This window comes from Rhinolophus sinicus, chromosome 5, assembly GCF_057876585.1.
Source record: "Rhinolophus sinicus isolate RSI-liver-muscle chromosome 5, RSI-T2T, whole genome shotgun sequence".
In the NCBI taxonomy this organism is placed as follows: domain Eukaryota; kingdom Metazoa; phylum Chordata; class Mammalia; order Chiroptera; family Rhinolophidae; genus Rhinolophus; species Rhinolophus sinicus.
The window spans coordinates 11,464,650-11,481,373 of NC_142505.1; the positions used below are offsets into that span (position 1 = coordinate 11,464,650).

The 16,724-nt window shown below is 40.1% G+C and overlaps 1 protein-coding gene across 3 annotated transcripts in view; it reads left to right on the forward strand.

Annotated features, from left to right (window-relative positions):
- Positions 1 to 5,130: 5,130 nt before the first annotated feature.
- Positions 5,131 to 16,724, forward strand: part of ULK4 (unc-51 like kinase 4) — a 406,057-nt gene continuing 394,463 nt past the window's right edge. For 2 of the 3 annotated variants that reach the window (XR_016021270.1, XM_088798238.1), the window contains exons 1-4: positions 5,181 to 5,318; positions 9,708 to 9,901; positions 14,186 to 14,285; positions 16,182 to 16,321. Coding sequence is in view for 2 of the 3 variants with exons in the window: in XM_088798238.1 (XP_088654364.1) it covers positions 9,764 to 9,901; positions 14,186 to 14,285; positions 16,182 to 16,321 (378 nt within the window). In the remaining variant the exon portion in view is untranslated. Of the gene's footprint in view, positions 5,319 to 9,707; positions 9,902 to 14,185; positions 14,286 to 16,181; positions 16,322 to 16,724 lie in introns of all 3 variants that reach the window. The other variant, XM_088798237.1, reaches the window with a different exon arrangement.

Below are 16,724 nucleotides of genomic sequence, written 5' to 3' on the forward strand. Positions count from 1 at the left end.
AGGCAGAGTCCCAGGGAGGAGGCTGGGCCATGGTTACCTGGGGGAAGGATGCCTCAGGGGCTTGCAGAACACAGACATGCCACACTTCATTTTGTCCATTTAAATTATATGTATATAATTTATACAACCTATATAAATATATGTATGTGTGTACATATTACATATCCATCTATAGTATATAATTTAAATATATATTCATTATATATACAGGTCAAATAGGTAGTACAGTTATGTGGTTCCAAATGCAAACTGTACAAACTGTATGTTACACCCAGTTCTGCACCCCCCCCCCCCATCAAGTCAGCAGTTTCTTGTGCTTCCTTCAAGATATGTTGGATCTATTCTTTGCACATATAAGCAAATACCTTTCTATATTCTTGCCTCTCTTTTCCTCCCTTTCCCAAAAATGGTAGTATACTATACTCAGTGTCATGCACCTTGCTTTTTCCTCTCGATGATTGGTCTTGGAGATATTTTCATATCAATATACAAAGAGAAAGATTCATTTCTATTATAATCAGTCTCCTGCTGATGGACACTTGTTACCAATTTTTAAAAATTACAAAAAAGGCTGTAATGAATGCTATTGAGCATAGGTCATTTTACAAGTATAAGACTATAGCTATTGGATAAGTGTTTAGAAGTGGATTTCCTGGGTCAATGGAGGCGTGCATTTGTCATTTTGGTAGATACTGCCAAGTTGTTCTCCCAACAGCAACGTGAAAGTGCTTGCTTTCTGACACCCTTACCACCGCCACCACGTCCAACACTCACTTTTTAGTTGTTTCCATTTGTTGCAAGAAGTGACCAACAATGTGATTTCCCTGGAAATAGAATCATCCTGGAGTTACCACAGTATCTGTGATGGATGCTAGAGTGATTAATGTTGGTAGTAAAGGAAAAAGACATCCCAGGAGGCCAGAAATTTTAAGGGATATGAGTTAGTAATATCAAGTTGAAAATCTCCCATCTCAGGGAGGTGGCGTCTGGCTCTTCCAGTGTTGTCACACTAGCCAGCTGGTGCTGGAAGAAGGACCTTGCTCCCTCCCAGGCCCTGCTGAGCGATGGGCACGCAGCAGTCCTGAGGCTTCCAGACTCCGGCGTCTGTCTCCAGGAGATCCCATTCACTGAGCTGGTAACCTGAGAGTGGAGACTCTTATCTTAGGGAGAGCTGGAGACCCTGTGACACCATGGCCAGACTCTGTGTCTTGTTCTCTTGGGAAATTACAACTTGGAAGAGCACCGTGGAACCATCTCCTCCCCTCAGAATTTATACCCTTGACTAGTAATTTCCCCCCTTCTGTTTCATTTCTGTTCTCATCTGTAGTAATGTTTTCCTTCTACTACTGTTGGGATCATTTTGTTAGTATTTTTCTATTGTTTAGTCCTTGAACTAAACCAATAACAACTAATTGACAAATCCACAACCATAATGAGTAACTTAATAACATCTTTCTCAAGAACTGGCAGAGCAAGCAGGACAAAGCAACATAGAAAGAGCATTTGGAAGATTTGAATATGTCTGTTAATAAGCTTGAAAATGTGCATATGAATTTTGAACCCAACCAAAACAAACAAACAAACAAAAATTTTCTGACCAAACTCTTGTGGAACATTTAAGAATATTAACCATTTATTAGCCCACAAAGAAAATTTCAATAAATTCTTAAAATTAAATAACATAGAGGCTGAAAAGAAAATCTATCCAGTTTCTAATTAAAAAACAAAAACAAAAAAACACCCCAACTCTTGAATATTTTAGATAAAAAAACAAAATGCAAAACTATGAATGCTGTAACCCTTTTCATCTCTCTAAAGATATTCAGTATCAGTCTGGAAGTTTCAGTCTGTTTTCTGCGTTGTTTTTATTTCCTCTGAATTACTTTTTTTGGTTTGCTTAGTTTAACCTCTTTCATATTAGTCTTTCCTCACATATCTTAATATTTCTGGCCATGTGTTCCTATGCAAGAGTAAGGTACTAAAAGGGTCATTCAGTGTTTACTGGACATTTCAGGGTTTACTGACTAGTGAACTTCATTTTGTGGTGAGATAGCCCTTTTATTGGGAGACCTACCCCTCCTGCCAGATGTCAGTATTTTGTCTTGGGCAAGACTCTTTTCCCGAAAAGGAACCTTCCGATCTTTTCACTGATGATTAGATTAGCTGCTGCCATCATTCTTTGCAGGAATGATGGTTCACAAGGCATTCTCTATTCTTCACTACTCCAGGTCCTTTGTTCATGTGGTTTAGAAAGCATTTCCAAGCCACTGCAAGAGAGACACTGCCTAGGGTGGTGAGGTCAGTTGGCTGTGGAGGTGGAATTCCTTTCCTCCGTTACCAAGGTGAGGATTAAAGGACCCAGGACTCACATATTAGTGGCTGAGTTGGGGGTTAATTCTGCTATGGATCCTCTGCTTATCTGCAGCCAATTGTTTTCTGTGTTGCAGAAATGTCTCAGACTTTCCATTTCAGGATGGTTCCCTTCCTTGTTCTTATGTGCTGTTAGGGTTTTAATCTTGATTCAGTGACTTGGGTGAGGGTTTGGAGGCTGTGCGGTCAATTCACGTGTTCAGTTCCTCATTTTGAATCGTGAGTCCAAATTATTTTATGAGGACTGTTATAGCCTTTCCCCAGTGTCCTGTTTTGACTCTCTTCTCAGGAAGTGGAACATCTTTCTTAGGTTCCCCAGTTGTCTCAAGAGTATGTGAATTTCTCCTTCAGCACGGGGCATCATATTTCACTGGATTTACGGAAGAGCAATGCAGGTATTTATCAGGGTGGATAAACCTGGACTTATAACTCTTCTACCTTTAAAAGCCCTGACCTAAGTGTAGCAGTGTCTATGGAAACTTCTCTGCTGATCCTCTACTCTGAGAGCTTCCCCAGACTATAAACAGACCAGGAGGGCTGACCCTGACACACCTCTATTCCTGCAGAGCCAGTGTTATTGAATCAGGTATGGCATGATGCTGGCTGCTTATATGGAGGGAACATGGGCAGGAATCACCCTATGAACTCTTCAGTGTTCACAGTGACACAGCTCTTTACAGCACATGCTGAAGACTCAGGGAATGAATTTCCTTCAGGAATAGACTTTTCCTGACTAAATGGTTTGCTTTTATTTTGTAGCCTATGAAGATTTAAGGGTTCTGCTTTTTTTTCTAAAAGTAGCTAGAATACATAAAATGCATTTTAGAGCCCAACCCTAAAGCACCTACAGTCGGTCCTTCAGAGGCTTCATAATACGCATTTTTTGTTCTAACGTTTCTCCAAAATCCAAGTGAATTTTCTTAATTTGTTTTCCCTTTCCCTAAAAAAAATTGTTTTTGCTAAGTTTACATGCATTTTTATTGTTATAATTTTGTATGCTTCTTTGACTGAAGATAATACCTAATAAATGATTTTTTTCTGTCCTACGCAATGTCTAACACAGCTTTGCCCAAAGAAGGAACTTTTTATGGGACTGAATAGATTCTTTATGACAATCTAGAGATAAGGCAGATGAAGCATAAAGTATTTCTGAGAGGAAGAGGTTGTTGGCGTAACTCAGCATTTGGTATTCTTCATGTCAGATTCATTCTTATCAATTAAGAGAATGAAAATCTAAAATTGAGGGGAAGGCAAAGGTGATTCTAAAAGTGCTCAGGAATTGCAGCATTCAAAACATGTTTCAGCTCTCCATCCTGCTCAAGAACCTAAAAAGCACTCAACTGTGGTTTTCGATTTTTTTTTTTTTTTTTTTTTTTTTTTTTTTAGGGAACTAATATCCAGGTTTAACCTCTGGACCGACCAATGGTGGCTGCTGAGGTGGGTCACTTGTCTTTTGTGATGCTGTCTTAAAACTGTCTATAGAAGAAGTTCTTAAACTTTTCTGGGTCATTGGTACCTGATTAAACCCATGGACTCTCTAGCCAGAAAAATGCACATGCACACAAAATTTTAACGGTCTTAGCAGGTTCGTGTATTGCCTGGAGGCATCCAAGGAACCTAGGCTAAGAAGCACTGGGATTTGATAATTGTTTCTGACATTAATGCTTAGGCTATTTATAAAAACTTGGACTAAACTAGTTATTTCATTTTATGTCTTCCTTAATTAGGGAGTAATTTATGAGGAAACTTTTTTCCATGTCGAAGCCGTTAAATATAGGCATACCTTGGATATATTATAGGTTGAGTTCTAGACCATCACAATAAAGCAAGTTATCACAATAAAGTGAGTCTTAATTGAGACCAGAGGCACAGCTGTTCCACATACAGGTTTGTAAAGCGTGGTCCCTGATCAGCAACATCCTTATGTTAGTAGATCAGATGAGAGAAATGGAAAAACTTGGGCCTCATACAGATCTACAGAATCAGAAGATTTGTAGGTAAAGCCCAGAAACGTTTTAACAAGCACTCTAGGTAATTCTGATGCTGAAGTTTGAGTATCACTGCTCTAATATGAATGGAAGGAAGATGGGAGGTGGTGCTAACGTGTCGGTGGTTGGAATTTGAGGGCTTGAAGCTTTGAAAGTCACAAGCCATCAATCAAGATCAGGGGACCTAGTCTGTTTTCTCAGGTACGAGGAGGAAGATAATCTGGCCTGAGCCCTTAGTGATCCAGACTATGTTGCCAGGGCCACCTGAGCTCCGGAGGGCATCAGAAAGAAAAAGGATGGAAGGACACGAAAGGTAGTACGAAATGACGAGGACCCAGGACTCCAGAGTCCACAGCTACGCAACTACTACTCAGGTAGGTTCCGTCTATTCACCGAAAACCCCAAACCAGCCCGGCGAGGGTGGCCTAACGGTCCATCACAGCCTCCTACTTCCGGGCCCCAGCCAATAGGAACCCAAACTGCTCAGCCAGTCAGCGCCCTGCGCTGCTTCCGGCGTTCGGCGTGCTGCCCTGGAGACGGGGTGGGCGAATCCAAATCCCGAGGGGAGCTGAACTCGCAAGGCCCGTCGCTGACGCTATGAGTCCTGCCTTCCCGCAGCAGCTCCTGCCCCGGTCTACGGTCCTTAGACTTGTCCTAAGTCGGGCGCGAGGCCGTTTGAATTGTGGGCGGTGCCCTAGCAACCTCACTTCCAGGCCCCAACCAATAGGAACGGAAACTGTCTAGCCAGTCAGCGCCCTGCGCTGCTTCCGGCGTTCTACGTGCTGCCCTGGAGACGGGCTGGGCGAATCCAAACCCCGAGGGGCGCGGGACCCGAACGGCCTTACGCTGCTTCTACGCGTCCTGCCTTGCTTCACTTCTTTGCCCCCGGCCTTTGGCCACTGGACCCGTCCTGGGGGTGCGGTCCAGTGGACCCGCTGCTTCTCCCCACTCAGCCAACAGGTGAGTGGCAGAGGCAGTTTGGGGGGCACGAATACGGGTTCACGTCTCTGTCAGCCGGCGCTATAGCTACTGCGGGCCCGGAGGGGCGCTGACCACTCACTCTTTTTCCCTCTCCTGCCCTCCTTCAATCGGTGGATTCTGTGCCCCACGCACCCCTCTCCGCCTCCTTGACGGCTCTGCTTTGTGGTCTCGTTAAACTAAAAACCCTACACAACTTTCTCGGGGCTTTGGTTCAGGGCACAAGGGACACCTCTTCGGGGACCTGGGTGCAGGGGGGATTCGAGGCGCTCGGGCTCCAGGGTTCGGGAGATGTGCTTTGTGGATGCCCAAGGTCGGCGTTGTAGCTCCTAACACCTCGGCGGCGCTCCTCGGGTTCTAATGCTGGCTTCGCTGACTGATGTCGCTGGACGTAGGGAGGAGGTGACAGCCCGCAGTGCGCTGTCCAGGAGCTGCTTGGCCGGGGGTGTTACGTAGCGACTCAGCCTGCACCGTCCAGGTCAGACCACACGCAAAGCCTGCTGTTATTCGGGTTGTAAAGTGCTGCCAGGAGGGGCCCCTGTGGCGTGTTTAGCGTAGTGCCCTGGCTCCTTGGATGTCGTTGTGAAAGGGTGACTGGGCCTGCGGTTCGCAAAGTGGGGCGTGCATCCTGGGGGCGAGTTAACGCAGATTGTTGGGGGCCACGCCCAGCGTTTCTGATTCCTTAGGTTTGGGCTGGGGGCTGAGAATTTGCAGTTGTATCAAATTCCCAGGTGTTGCTGATCCTGCTCGCGAAGCAGTGAGTGATAGGCAAGTGGGGATGATTGAGGGGAAAGTTCCTGCTTTTACTTGCGTGCCCCCATCCACGGGTCTGTTTCAGAGCTTGTTGAAAGTTAGCACCTGCCCCCTGACTCTTAACTGCCTCATTTGCTTGTAGGAATATGTGCGATTTGCTCTGCCTTTTGGCGTCTCCGATGATATATACAGGTGAACTCGTAGATTGAGAGATTTGAAAGACGCACCACGCTTTTAGAAAATGTAGAAGACTGAACTGTGGCTGGGGATACCCACACTTGGGTGAGAAAACTATGAGGAAACGCAAGGAAGTAATAAGTATGAAAGTCAGAAAAGTGATTACTTTTAGGGAGCAGGAGGAGTTGTGGTTGCGACAGGCTCATGGAGGGGTTTCTGGGGTGGCTGGCAAAGTGCTATCCCTGACCTGGGTGGTGATTACAATGTGTCGTGCGGGAGACCCTGCTCGCTGCGCCATTTGTCGTTCGGGGCGGCCTGCGGGGTCTCTGCTCCTGCTCCCTGCACCAGAACGCAGGACACGGTGAGGCCAAAAAGGAACACCCACGGAGCCATAGGTAGGGGAGTCATACCACTATATTCTCGCTGGCGGCATCCGCCTTTCTGCAATCCGCTCTTGCCAGCTCAGCCACCATCTTCTTGCTAGCCCCCATTTTTCTCTTTCTCTGCTAGCCTAGCCACAGCAGTTATATTAGTGGCCAATGGCTCACTGGTTACAGCTGACGGCCAACTAGCCACAGCTGACGGCCATTGAATCACAGTTGATGGCCATTTACTACCTGAGCCAGCACCTTTCTATGTGAGGCCGAGAGCCTGGAAACTACTTTCTGGGGCTCTGCCCCCACACAACGTGTCCCTCTTATGATAATTCATTAAACTATACATTTATTTTTGTGGGTTTTTCTGTATTTGTATTTTATTTTACAATTTACAAGTTTATTTTACAAAGTTTTAAAAATTCATATAGGGAAGTCTAAGGTGAGGCATGTCTGTGGATTGAGTCAGAAAGAATCTTAATTAAAGTCATGGAATTTCAAATTTGAAAGATAACTTAGAAGATCACCTTGTTTTCTAGGAATAGTTATTCATTTTACATAAAAACTTAATTTCAGCATCTTATCCTGATGTATCCTTATGTAGTCAATTTGTGAACATTTAACTAAGGTCTCTGTGGGAACAGAGTCCCAGAGAGCAGTTTCCAGGCTCTCGACCTCACGTGGAAAGGTGCTGGCTCGGGTAGTAGATGGCCATCAGCTGTTACCGGTTAGCCATTAGCCACTAATATAACTGCCGTGGCTACGTGAGGGGTTTGGTTGGTTGGTTGGCAGAGAGAAGTGGACGGCAGGTTGCACATCATGTGGAGCCTGCTGGTATCTCCAGTCCAGCGGCCAGCGAGACTATAGTGGTATGAACCCCCCATCCATGGCTCCGTGGGTGTTCCTTTTTGGCCCCGCCATATCTTGAGTTCTTATGCGGGGAGCGGGAGCTGAGACCCTGCTTGACAGTCTCTTTTTTTTCTGGTTTAATAACTTCTCTATTTTAACATTATTGATTTAATCTTATTTTGGTTATATTACATATTGTGTATTGTTGACCTCTTGCCACATAATTATTCCTGTTTAGGCTGTATTTTGGTGGGTCAGGAGGAGTCAGGATTGATTTCTTTTTAATGAATGGGTTTTAGGGAACAGAGAAATGTAAAAGGAACTTAGTTAAAACTGTTCATTAAAAGAAATAGATACTGTGTCCTTTTTTGGTTTCCATTGGTTTAAATTCAGTATTCTCCTATATCTTTTCTAGTTAGAACTAAAAAAAAATGTCACTGTCAGTAGTCCAATTTCTTCTAATTTGATCTTGATACATACCGGGATTATAATCCAAATAACTAACTGTAATTACTTTATAACACAAATAACTAAATGTAATTACTAGCGTGTACATTTTTATAGTAGAATTTCCCCCCATTTTACAGTAAGTTTTAATTTTATTGGAAGATGGAATCATAGAATTCATTATTTCTAGATTCTTAGATTACTGATTCCCTATAATGCGATGAGTCAGTAAACCACTGCCTACTGGCCAGATCTGGCTCTCTGCCTGTTTTTGTGTGGCATACAACTGAAGATGAATAAAATCTAATGTACATCATAATGATTAGAGTCAGCAAGAATGTATTATATACTTCAAAGTCACTACGAAACTAGATCTTAAATGTTCTCACCATAAAAAAGGAATGATAATTATGTGATGTGAGAATAATATTAACTAATGCTATGGTGGTAATCATATTACAATATATAAATGTATCAAATCGACACTTTGAACATATACCATGTTACATATCAATTACATCTCAATAAAACATTGAGATAAAACTCATGTACTATAAAATTGACCCTTTTAAAATGTATAATTGAGTGATTTTTAGTGTATTCACAAAGTTGTACAACTGTCAGCATTATTTAATTCCAGTCCAATTTCTTCTGCCCCCCACTAACTTATTGCTCTTTTACATTCTCTGTTTCTAAGCGATTTTGTTATGGGCTCTGACTTAAACACAAGGTGTTTTTAAGGAGGATTACCTTACTGCCTGGATAATTTCTGGGACATTTTCTATAGTCTGTCATGTATAGTCCTCCCAAAGAGATGCCAATTTAAAAGATATTTTTAGTTGAATAAATACTTTGATTATATTGTTGTGAATATGTTAAGATACTGAATTTACTATTTTACTTCAATTCTAAAAAAAAATCTTGTCTGATAAAAGAGTACATCAAATCCTTATTCACTTATGCAAATTAGAGGATTTTGTTGGCCAAGAAAATGAACTCTTTTAATTGCTTATATCATAGATGATGAAGTGGTGGGTTAAAAAACAAAAACCTAATTTAAAACAGGAGTTAGCAAACTTTTCCTGTAAAGGGCCAGATAGTAAATATTTTATAGTGCGTGAGCAGGCCATAGGGTCTCTGATCACAACTACTCAACTCTGCCATTGTAGCCTGAAAGCAGCCTTAAACAATATATAAATGAATTGAATGTGGCTATGTTCCAATTAAGCTTTATTTACAAAAACAGACAACAGGCTGAATTTGGCCTAGAACCCTGTAGTTTGCTGGTTTCTGACTTTGAATAATTGTGACTCATACAATCTCTGCGGATTAGATGGAAATACTGTCCTTCAATATTTGTTTATAAAGTATTGTCACATGCATTGTCTCTTTTGCTTCTCATAATTTGAAGTTTAGTGGGGCATATATTGCCCCATTCATTATACAGATGTTGACACAATGTGCTTTCTATTGTAAGAGAGAAAGGTATCAAGATACATTGGCTGAAATTGCATTCATTTCCCGATTTCGTTCCATTTGTTGGAAACAGCTGTCATTTTCATTATTTTTGTTACTATCTTCTTAATAGGAAGTTGAATATTGGTTTGTAAATTGTTTCTTTTATTTATTTTTCCCTTAGTTTTTTTTCATCCTGTAAAAAGAAAGACACTGGTGTCCAATACTTGGTGAATGTTCTGAATTTATAGAATTATTAGATTTATTTAAATATTAAATACTGCATTTGTGTGTGTCCTTTTTGTTTACAATTTAGGAGCTGGAGATGCTGTTAGGCTGTCACTTTATCCAGTGTGAGAAGTTAGCCTGGAGATGGAAAACTTCATTCTGTATGAGGAGATTGGCAGAGGAAGCAAGACCGTTGTCTACAAAGGGAGACGGAAAGGAACAATCAATTTTGTAGCTATTCTGTGCACTGATAAGTGTAAAAGGCCTGAAATAACCAACTGGGTAAGTCAAGTGTGTTTCTCTCCTTCGACGAAAGACAGAGTTATGATCAGGTTGAATAAGTTGCTTGTAAACAGAAGCCAGTGACCTCACACTGTCGGTCTGGAATGAGCGACCTTCTGTCTTGTTAGTGACACCAGTCCTGAAGAAAGACTAGTGAACCTACCCAAGTCATTGACAACGTAGGGTTTTGTTTTTTTGGTAATCGTCAGGGGAGATACAATCTATGTTAGATCACTTACTTTTGAATTTAGTATATGACTATGAAGCGTTCCAAAGGAAGAACTTTTGGTGAGAGTGACTTGGATTTGAAGTAGCTGTCAGTTCAGGCTCCTTGGACCAAACCTAACGTTCCCCTCACCTCAACTTTTTAAAGAAATTATTGTAAAATACACATAACACAAAATGTACCATCTTAACCATCGTTGAGTGTACAGGTCGGTGATATTAAATACATTGCTGTGCAAATATCACCATCTCCAGAAATCTGTTTTTAAAGAGTTAATTTTTTTTTAGAGAAGTTTTAGATTCACGGTAAAATTAAGAGGAAGGTGTAGAGTTTTCCCGTAGACCCCTTGCTCCCACACAGCCCTGCCTCCCCATTATCAGTAGCCCTACAATAGTGGTGCGTTTGTTACAACGGATGAATCCACACTGACACGTCATTATCCCCCAAAGTCCATAGTTTACATGAGGGTTCACTCTTGTTGTCCATTCTGTGGGTTTGGACAAATGTATAACGACATGTACCCATTATTGGATCATACAGAAGAGTTTCACTGCCCTACAAATCTGCTGTGCTCTACTCGGTCACGCTTTCCTGTTCCTCCCATCATCTGGCACCCTCTGATCTTTTCACTGTCTCCACAGTGTTGCCTTTTCCAGAATGTCATACAGTTGGAATCGTACAGAATGCAGCGTTTTCAGACTGGCCTCTTTCCCTTAGCAACGTGCATTTAAGGCTCCTCTGTGGCTCTTTCTGGTTTGTAGCTCATTTCTTTTTATCACTGAATATTCCTTAGCTTATTTGTTCACCTATTGAAGGGCATCTCGATTGTTTTCAGTTTTGGATAAAGCTGTTACAAACATCTATGTGCAGGTTGTGTGGATATAAGTTTTCAACCCCATTGGGTAAATACTGAAATTTATAAGTCTGACTGCTGAATCGGCCAGAACTCTTTTCATCTGGCAAAACTGAAACACTCACTATACACATTAAACAATAATTCCCCATTTCATCTTCCCTCAGCTCCTGGCAACTGCCATTCTACTTTCTGTCTCTGAAAGGTACATCGTATAAATAGAATCATACAGGATTTGTCTTTTTGTGATTGACTTATTTCACTTCACATAATGTCCTCAAGGCTCATCCATATTGTAGCATGTGTCAGAATTTCTTTTTAAGGCTGAATAATATTCCATTATAACACAATTTGCTTATCCGTTCACCTGTCTGTGTGCACGTGAGTTGCCTCCACATTCTGTCTATTGTGAATAATGCTGCTATGAACACGAGTGTGCATGTGTTTCTTTGAGACTCTGCTTTCAATCCTTTCGCTATATACCCAGAAATGGAGTTGCTGGATCCTGAGGTAATTCAGTTTAATTTTTTGAGGAACCAGCATACTGTTTTCCGCAGAGGCTGTATCATTTTACATTTCCACCAACAGTGAATAGGGATCCCATTTCTCCACATACTCACCAACACTTGTTATTTTCCAGTTTTGTTTTCTTGAAAATAGCCATTCTAGAAGGAGGGAGGAGGCGTTGGCTTTCAAAGGGAGTGTGGATAGTTGAGGGAAGACAGGGATATGGGATGCAGATGAGTTGGTTGATTTGATGCTGGGAACACGAGGAATGTCTCTCTTGATCCGGTTTTCTCTGAAATGAGAAGGTAAGTCATCAATGAGGAGGTCAGGGAAGGGGAGGCGGTGTCCTAGGAAAGAAATGGGAACAGTCAGTCACGGGGGGCCGTTTGAGATTAGGGATCATACGTTGCAGGAGGGTCAGTCAGCGTGGTTTGTGTCTGCTTCAGCTGCCTGGGTATGTGCAGTGGGTGGGGGGTGGGATTGAACCAGACCCAGAACGCGAGTGAGTGAGCTGGAAAGGGAGCGAGTGGGGGGCACGGACCGGCATGTGTGAAAGAGATTTTGGAGAGAAGAGTTGTTAGTAAGAATCTAGCAATGTTGTCCAGTTGAAATATAATGAGGGCTCCAAATCTAATTTTAAAGTTTACAGTAGCTACATTGAAAAAAAGAAGGGGGTGAAATTCTTTTTGTTAATGTATTTTATTTAATCATATATATATATATATATATATATATATATATATATATATATATATATATAGTGTTATTTCAGCATACAGTCAATATAAAAATTATTGAGATATTTCTCATTCTTTTTTTAGCATTAAGTGTTCAGCATCCGGTGTGCATTTTACACTAGCGCCCATCTCGGTTCAGACTAGCCACTTCTCAAGTGCACTGTAGCCCTTTGTGGTTAGTGGCTCCTGTAGCTGACAGCGCAGGTCCCAGGTGGGTGGTTGAGGTGGGGTCGGGGCGAGATTGAGGGAGCTGAGGTGGCTCAGCGTCGGAGGAGTAGGTACCTGGCGCATGTGAGTGATGGGGAGCGTTGGGACCGTGCGCTGTGGCCTGACTTCTGTTGGAATTTCCGTGCCCCCTTTATTTTTGCATCCCTTCCCCTGCCTGAACCAGTGGTATCTGTTTAAACATGCTCACCAAATGTCCCCCCCACCCTCTAATGGCATTATTATTGGGGAAATATTACAAGGTGCTCCTCAGATTCTCTCTTGATCACTCAGATTTTTGGTTTTCTCCTCATCTGTGTTCTAAGTTATGTGGATTCCTTGTTCTTTATTTGTGTTACAGATCTGATGAGCCCATTGGTTCCCTGAGTGTCCCCTATTCCATTTTAAAAATAGGTCTGTGTTTCTACAAGTTAAGGGTCCATTAGTCGGTGTTGAGTGACAGTAAAATTTGTATGTGTTTTTTTTTTTTCTTTCTGTTTCTTTTCTTTTTTTTTTTTTTTTTTTAAGATAATCAGAAAACAAGTACTCTGGTGTGCTTTGGTAGTTGTCAGCAATTCTTGGTTTTGATGGTTTGCTAATAATGCACACGTTTTGTGGTTTTAGTTCCCATGCTGAATAGGATTTTGAAGGGATGAAGCAAAAATCCCTGAAGTAACATAGTATTTTTTTTTTTTTTTTCAATCAGTTTAATCATTCATCAGATGAGCAGACCACGTGGCGCGTTCGGCAAGCCAGTTTGCTCACTGACTCTACATAATGGACAGGCTTTTGCATCTTAATTATTGAGTTTTGAATTCACTTTTGCTTTTGGTGCATTAGTAGTTTTATGATCTAATGGAAATGTATTTTTTAAGATCAACGTATTAATTGTAATGATTCCTCTTTTAATAATCTGGGTGCATTGGTAATAGGATTCACTAAGAGTGTTTTTAAGACGAACATTGTAGAATCATTTGAGAGTTCTTTTAAGAATTTTAAAAGTACTGTGTCATCATTATTGAAAATTTGGACAATATAGAAAAATGGATAGAAGAAAAACAACATTTTTCTATTACCTCAAGACAATCACTGTTCTGTTTTGGTTTATTTCTTGTAGTCTTTTTTTCCTGTGAATTAAGAAAAATAATTTGCTAATTATGATATAAAATGTTGTTTCTTGCCTTTTTCACTTAACATTATAGCACTCATTTTTCCATATTGCTATAAAATAAACATTTTAATGTTGGCTTAATGTTTTGCAAGTTGATATACAACTTATTTAATTATTATTATTGAGCATTTAAATTGTTTTCTTAGTAAAGGTTTTTTTCCTTTATAACTATTTCTTTTATCCTGATTTTAAAAGTAGTGTGAACTTAATATAGAAAATAAAAACAGAGAAATAGAAATAATTAAAATTAACAGCAGTAATTCTGCTCATAACAACAACTATTTTGATGTATACCTTCTGGCCATTTTCCTATGAATATTTCTTTTGCAATGTTATAATTACACAAATACACAAAACCGTGTAGCACAGTTTTTTAAAAATCATTTTTAAGATTGTATGCTAAATTAGCGTTTTTCCATGTGACCAGCCTTCATAACCATCATTTTGATGTGCATGTAGAATTCCACCAAATGAATTCCACTGTTTTCTTATCCATTTCATTATTGAGTATTTCGATTTTTTTTCAATAGATGTGAGGATTTTAAGAACTTGTTTTTTTCAGTGTGAATGCTGTGTGTTTTCATAGGTCCGTCTCACCCATGAAATTAAACACAAGAATATTGTAACTTTTCATGAATGGTATGAAACCAGCAATCATCTCTGGCTAGTAGTGGAACTCTGCACAGGTAAGCAACCTATGTGGTTTTGATAAAACATAGGATGTAGGTTTTTTTATTTTCCTTTCTTCTCTTGAAACTATAAATACTGTTGATACTGGTGACTGTTAACTTGAAAATCTGCTTGATGGCTATAAGGGAAGGGTAAAGAGCAAAGATGTTTTGTAAGAGGAAGACTTACGTAAAATTCAATTTGGGGTTTACTTTACTTTGGTATAAAATATTACTAAACCACCCACATCAAAATTTAGAAATATTTCTTAGTGGTAATTTATCAAAAAAGTTTTTCTGTTCAATAAAAACAAAGTATTTTGGGCCACCCAGCTATTAATTAGATTATAAGTTTATAAAATGATTGTCTTTTTATTTTTATGAGCACGATATTTGCTCTTTATAAAAACTTAAGCAATATGGAAAAGTACAAGGATGAACCAACAAATGCCACCACCTTGGAACAATTAGAGATAACATGTTATAGCTCTTGCTTGGTACAACTTTCTAGGACTATATACAGCGAGAGAGGTGACTAAAAACAGATATTATCTGGGCTTTTGTTTCAGTGTCTTCAGGGGAAAAAATGTAACAAGTACCACAGTGAGTGTACTTCTGTTTGTACATTGAGTACATAAAGGATCATGAAATATTAAGATATGTAATTGCAAAGTGGCAGTTACAAAATAGTCATGGGGATGTAAAGTACAGCATAGGGAATACAGTCAATAATAATATAGTAACTGTGTATAGTGCCAGGTGGGTACTAGATTTATGGAGGGATCACTTTGTAAGTTATGTAAATGTCTAACCACTATGCTGTACACATGAAAGTAATATAAAATAATACTGAATGTCAACTATAATTGAAAAATAAATTTAAAGGTATGTTGTAATTATGTCTAGCTTTATGAGTCTTACCTATTATGCTGGCACTTAGAATTTATACAACTGAATTACAAAAGAGGTTACTTGGAATAATCATTTATACAGTTGAATCATAAAAGGTTATTTGGAATAATACTTTTTCATTTCATTTTTCAAAATCAGTAGGAGGGTGCTGTGCTTTAATTATGTACTTCAATAGATGTACATACTTTTGAGGTGATCAGGGGACTTTCTCTGTATTACTTTTTGCCTCAGGTGTTGTTTTTGACCCCTGACCAGTGTAACAGCATAATTTTATGCCGATGTTTAGAATGGTTCCTCACCCACCAAAACAAACCCCCAAATATCTCCTACCTTTATCACAGTAATCCTGAATGAACTTTCAGATGCCAGCTAAGACTTCACGTTTTCTGAACTTTGTAATCTTGAGTTGTAATCTTGACCCTTTTAAAAAAATTTGTTTCTGGTACTTAGATGGTAGAGACGTGACTGGGACCTTGGAAAGGTATAGGAATAGAATTTCTCTGTATGTCTGCCGTGGCCCATTATTTCAGTAGGGGCTGTGATGTCCTAACCGTTAAGGAAAGGAGCCATCTTTTTTTGCCAATCAACACTTTGCAGAATGTGACTGAACTTTGCACAGGAATAAATGTGACTATACTTTGCATAATGTGATTTAAGTGTACTGTTTTGGTTTGTGTTTGCCACAAATTTTTGCAGCTGTTCATTTCCCGAGGGATCTGGAGTGAGAAATCACAGCATGGTGTCATTCTCCCCTCATCCCACCTGCTGGCTTATTGATGGGTCTTCCAGACCAAGCTGTCTGTGCTCCCTGAGCAGGCCCTAGGGCATGGACACAGATTTCCTACAGGGTGCCTGTCCACTGTGTTTATTCGCATGTGTTTCCCCTGTTAGGCTGTCTAGGTGTACTGATTTGATCATTTTTTAATGCTCAGTATCTGCCAGTCGGAACCTCCCAGAGGCACTGTGTAATGTTGCTGGGTTCAAATTTTAATCCACTTGCAGGTGGTTCCTTAGAAACAGTTATAGCCCAAGATAAAAACCTCCCAGAAGATGTTGTGAGAGAATTTGGAATTGACCTGATTACTGGATTACATCACCTTCATCAGCTTGGCATTCTTTTTTGTGACATTTCTCCTGGGAAGGTAATTCATGAAGTTTTGATTTCCTAACCCCTTGTGTCTTAATTTATAGTGCTTTCTCCAAGGTCTTTTTATTTTTATATATATTTTTAGATATAAAACATCTTGAAATTTTAAGTTAACATTTTTTTAAATTATAGGAACCATATAATACTATATTTTAGGTACCTAAATAGCTACTTATTGAAGTACGTACAGAATACAAAGTCTCCCCTCTTTCCAGAGCTCTGAGTATTTACTATTTCTGCCGAGGTCATGATGAGGTCAATACATCTATAAAATAAGACTCTTGGCTCTCAGGGTATGAAATTCCGAGCCATTATTTTAGTTTGATAATGGCGTTCTTGGCTATGTATGTATGATTCCTGATATTATGGAATTCCTGATATTATTTCTTTTTTTTTGG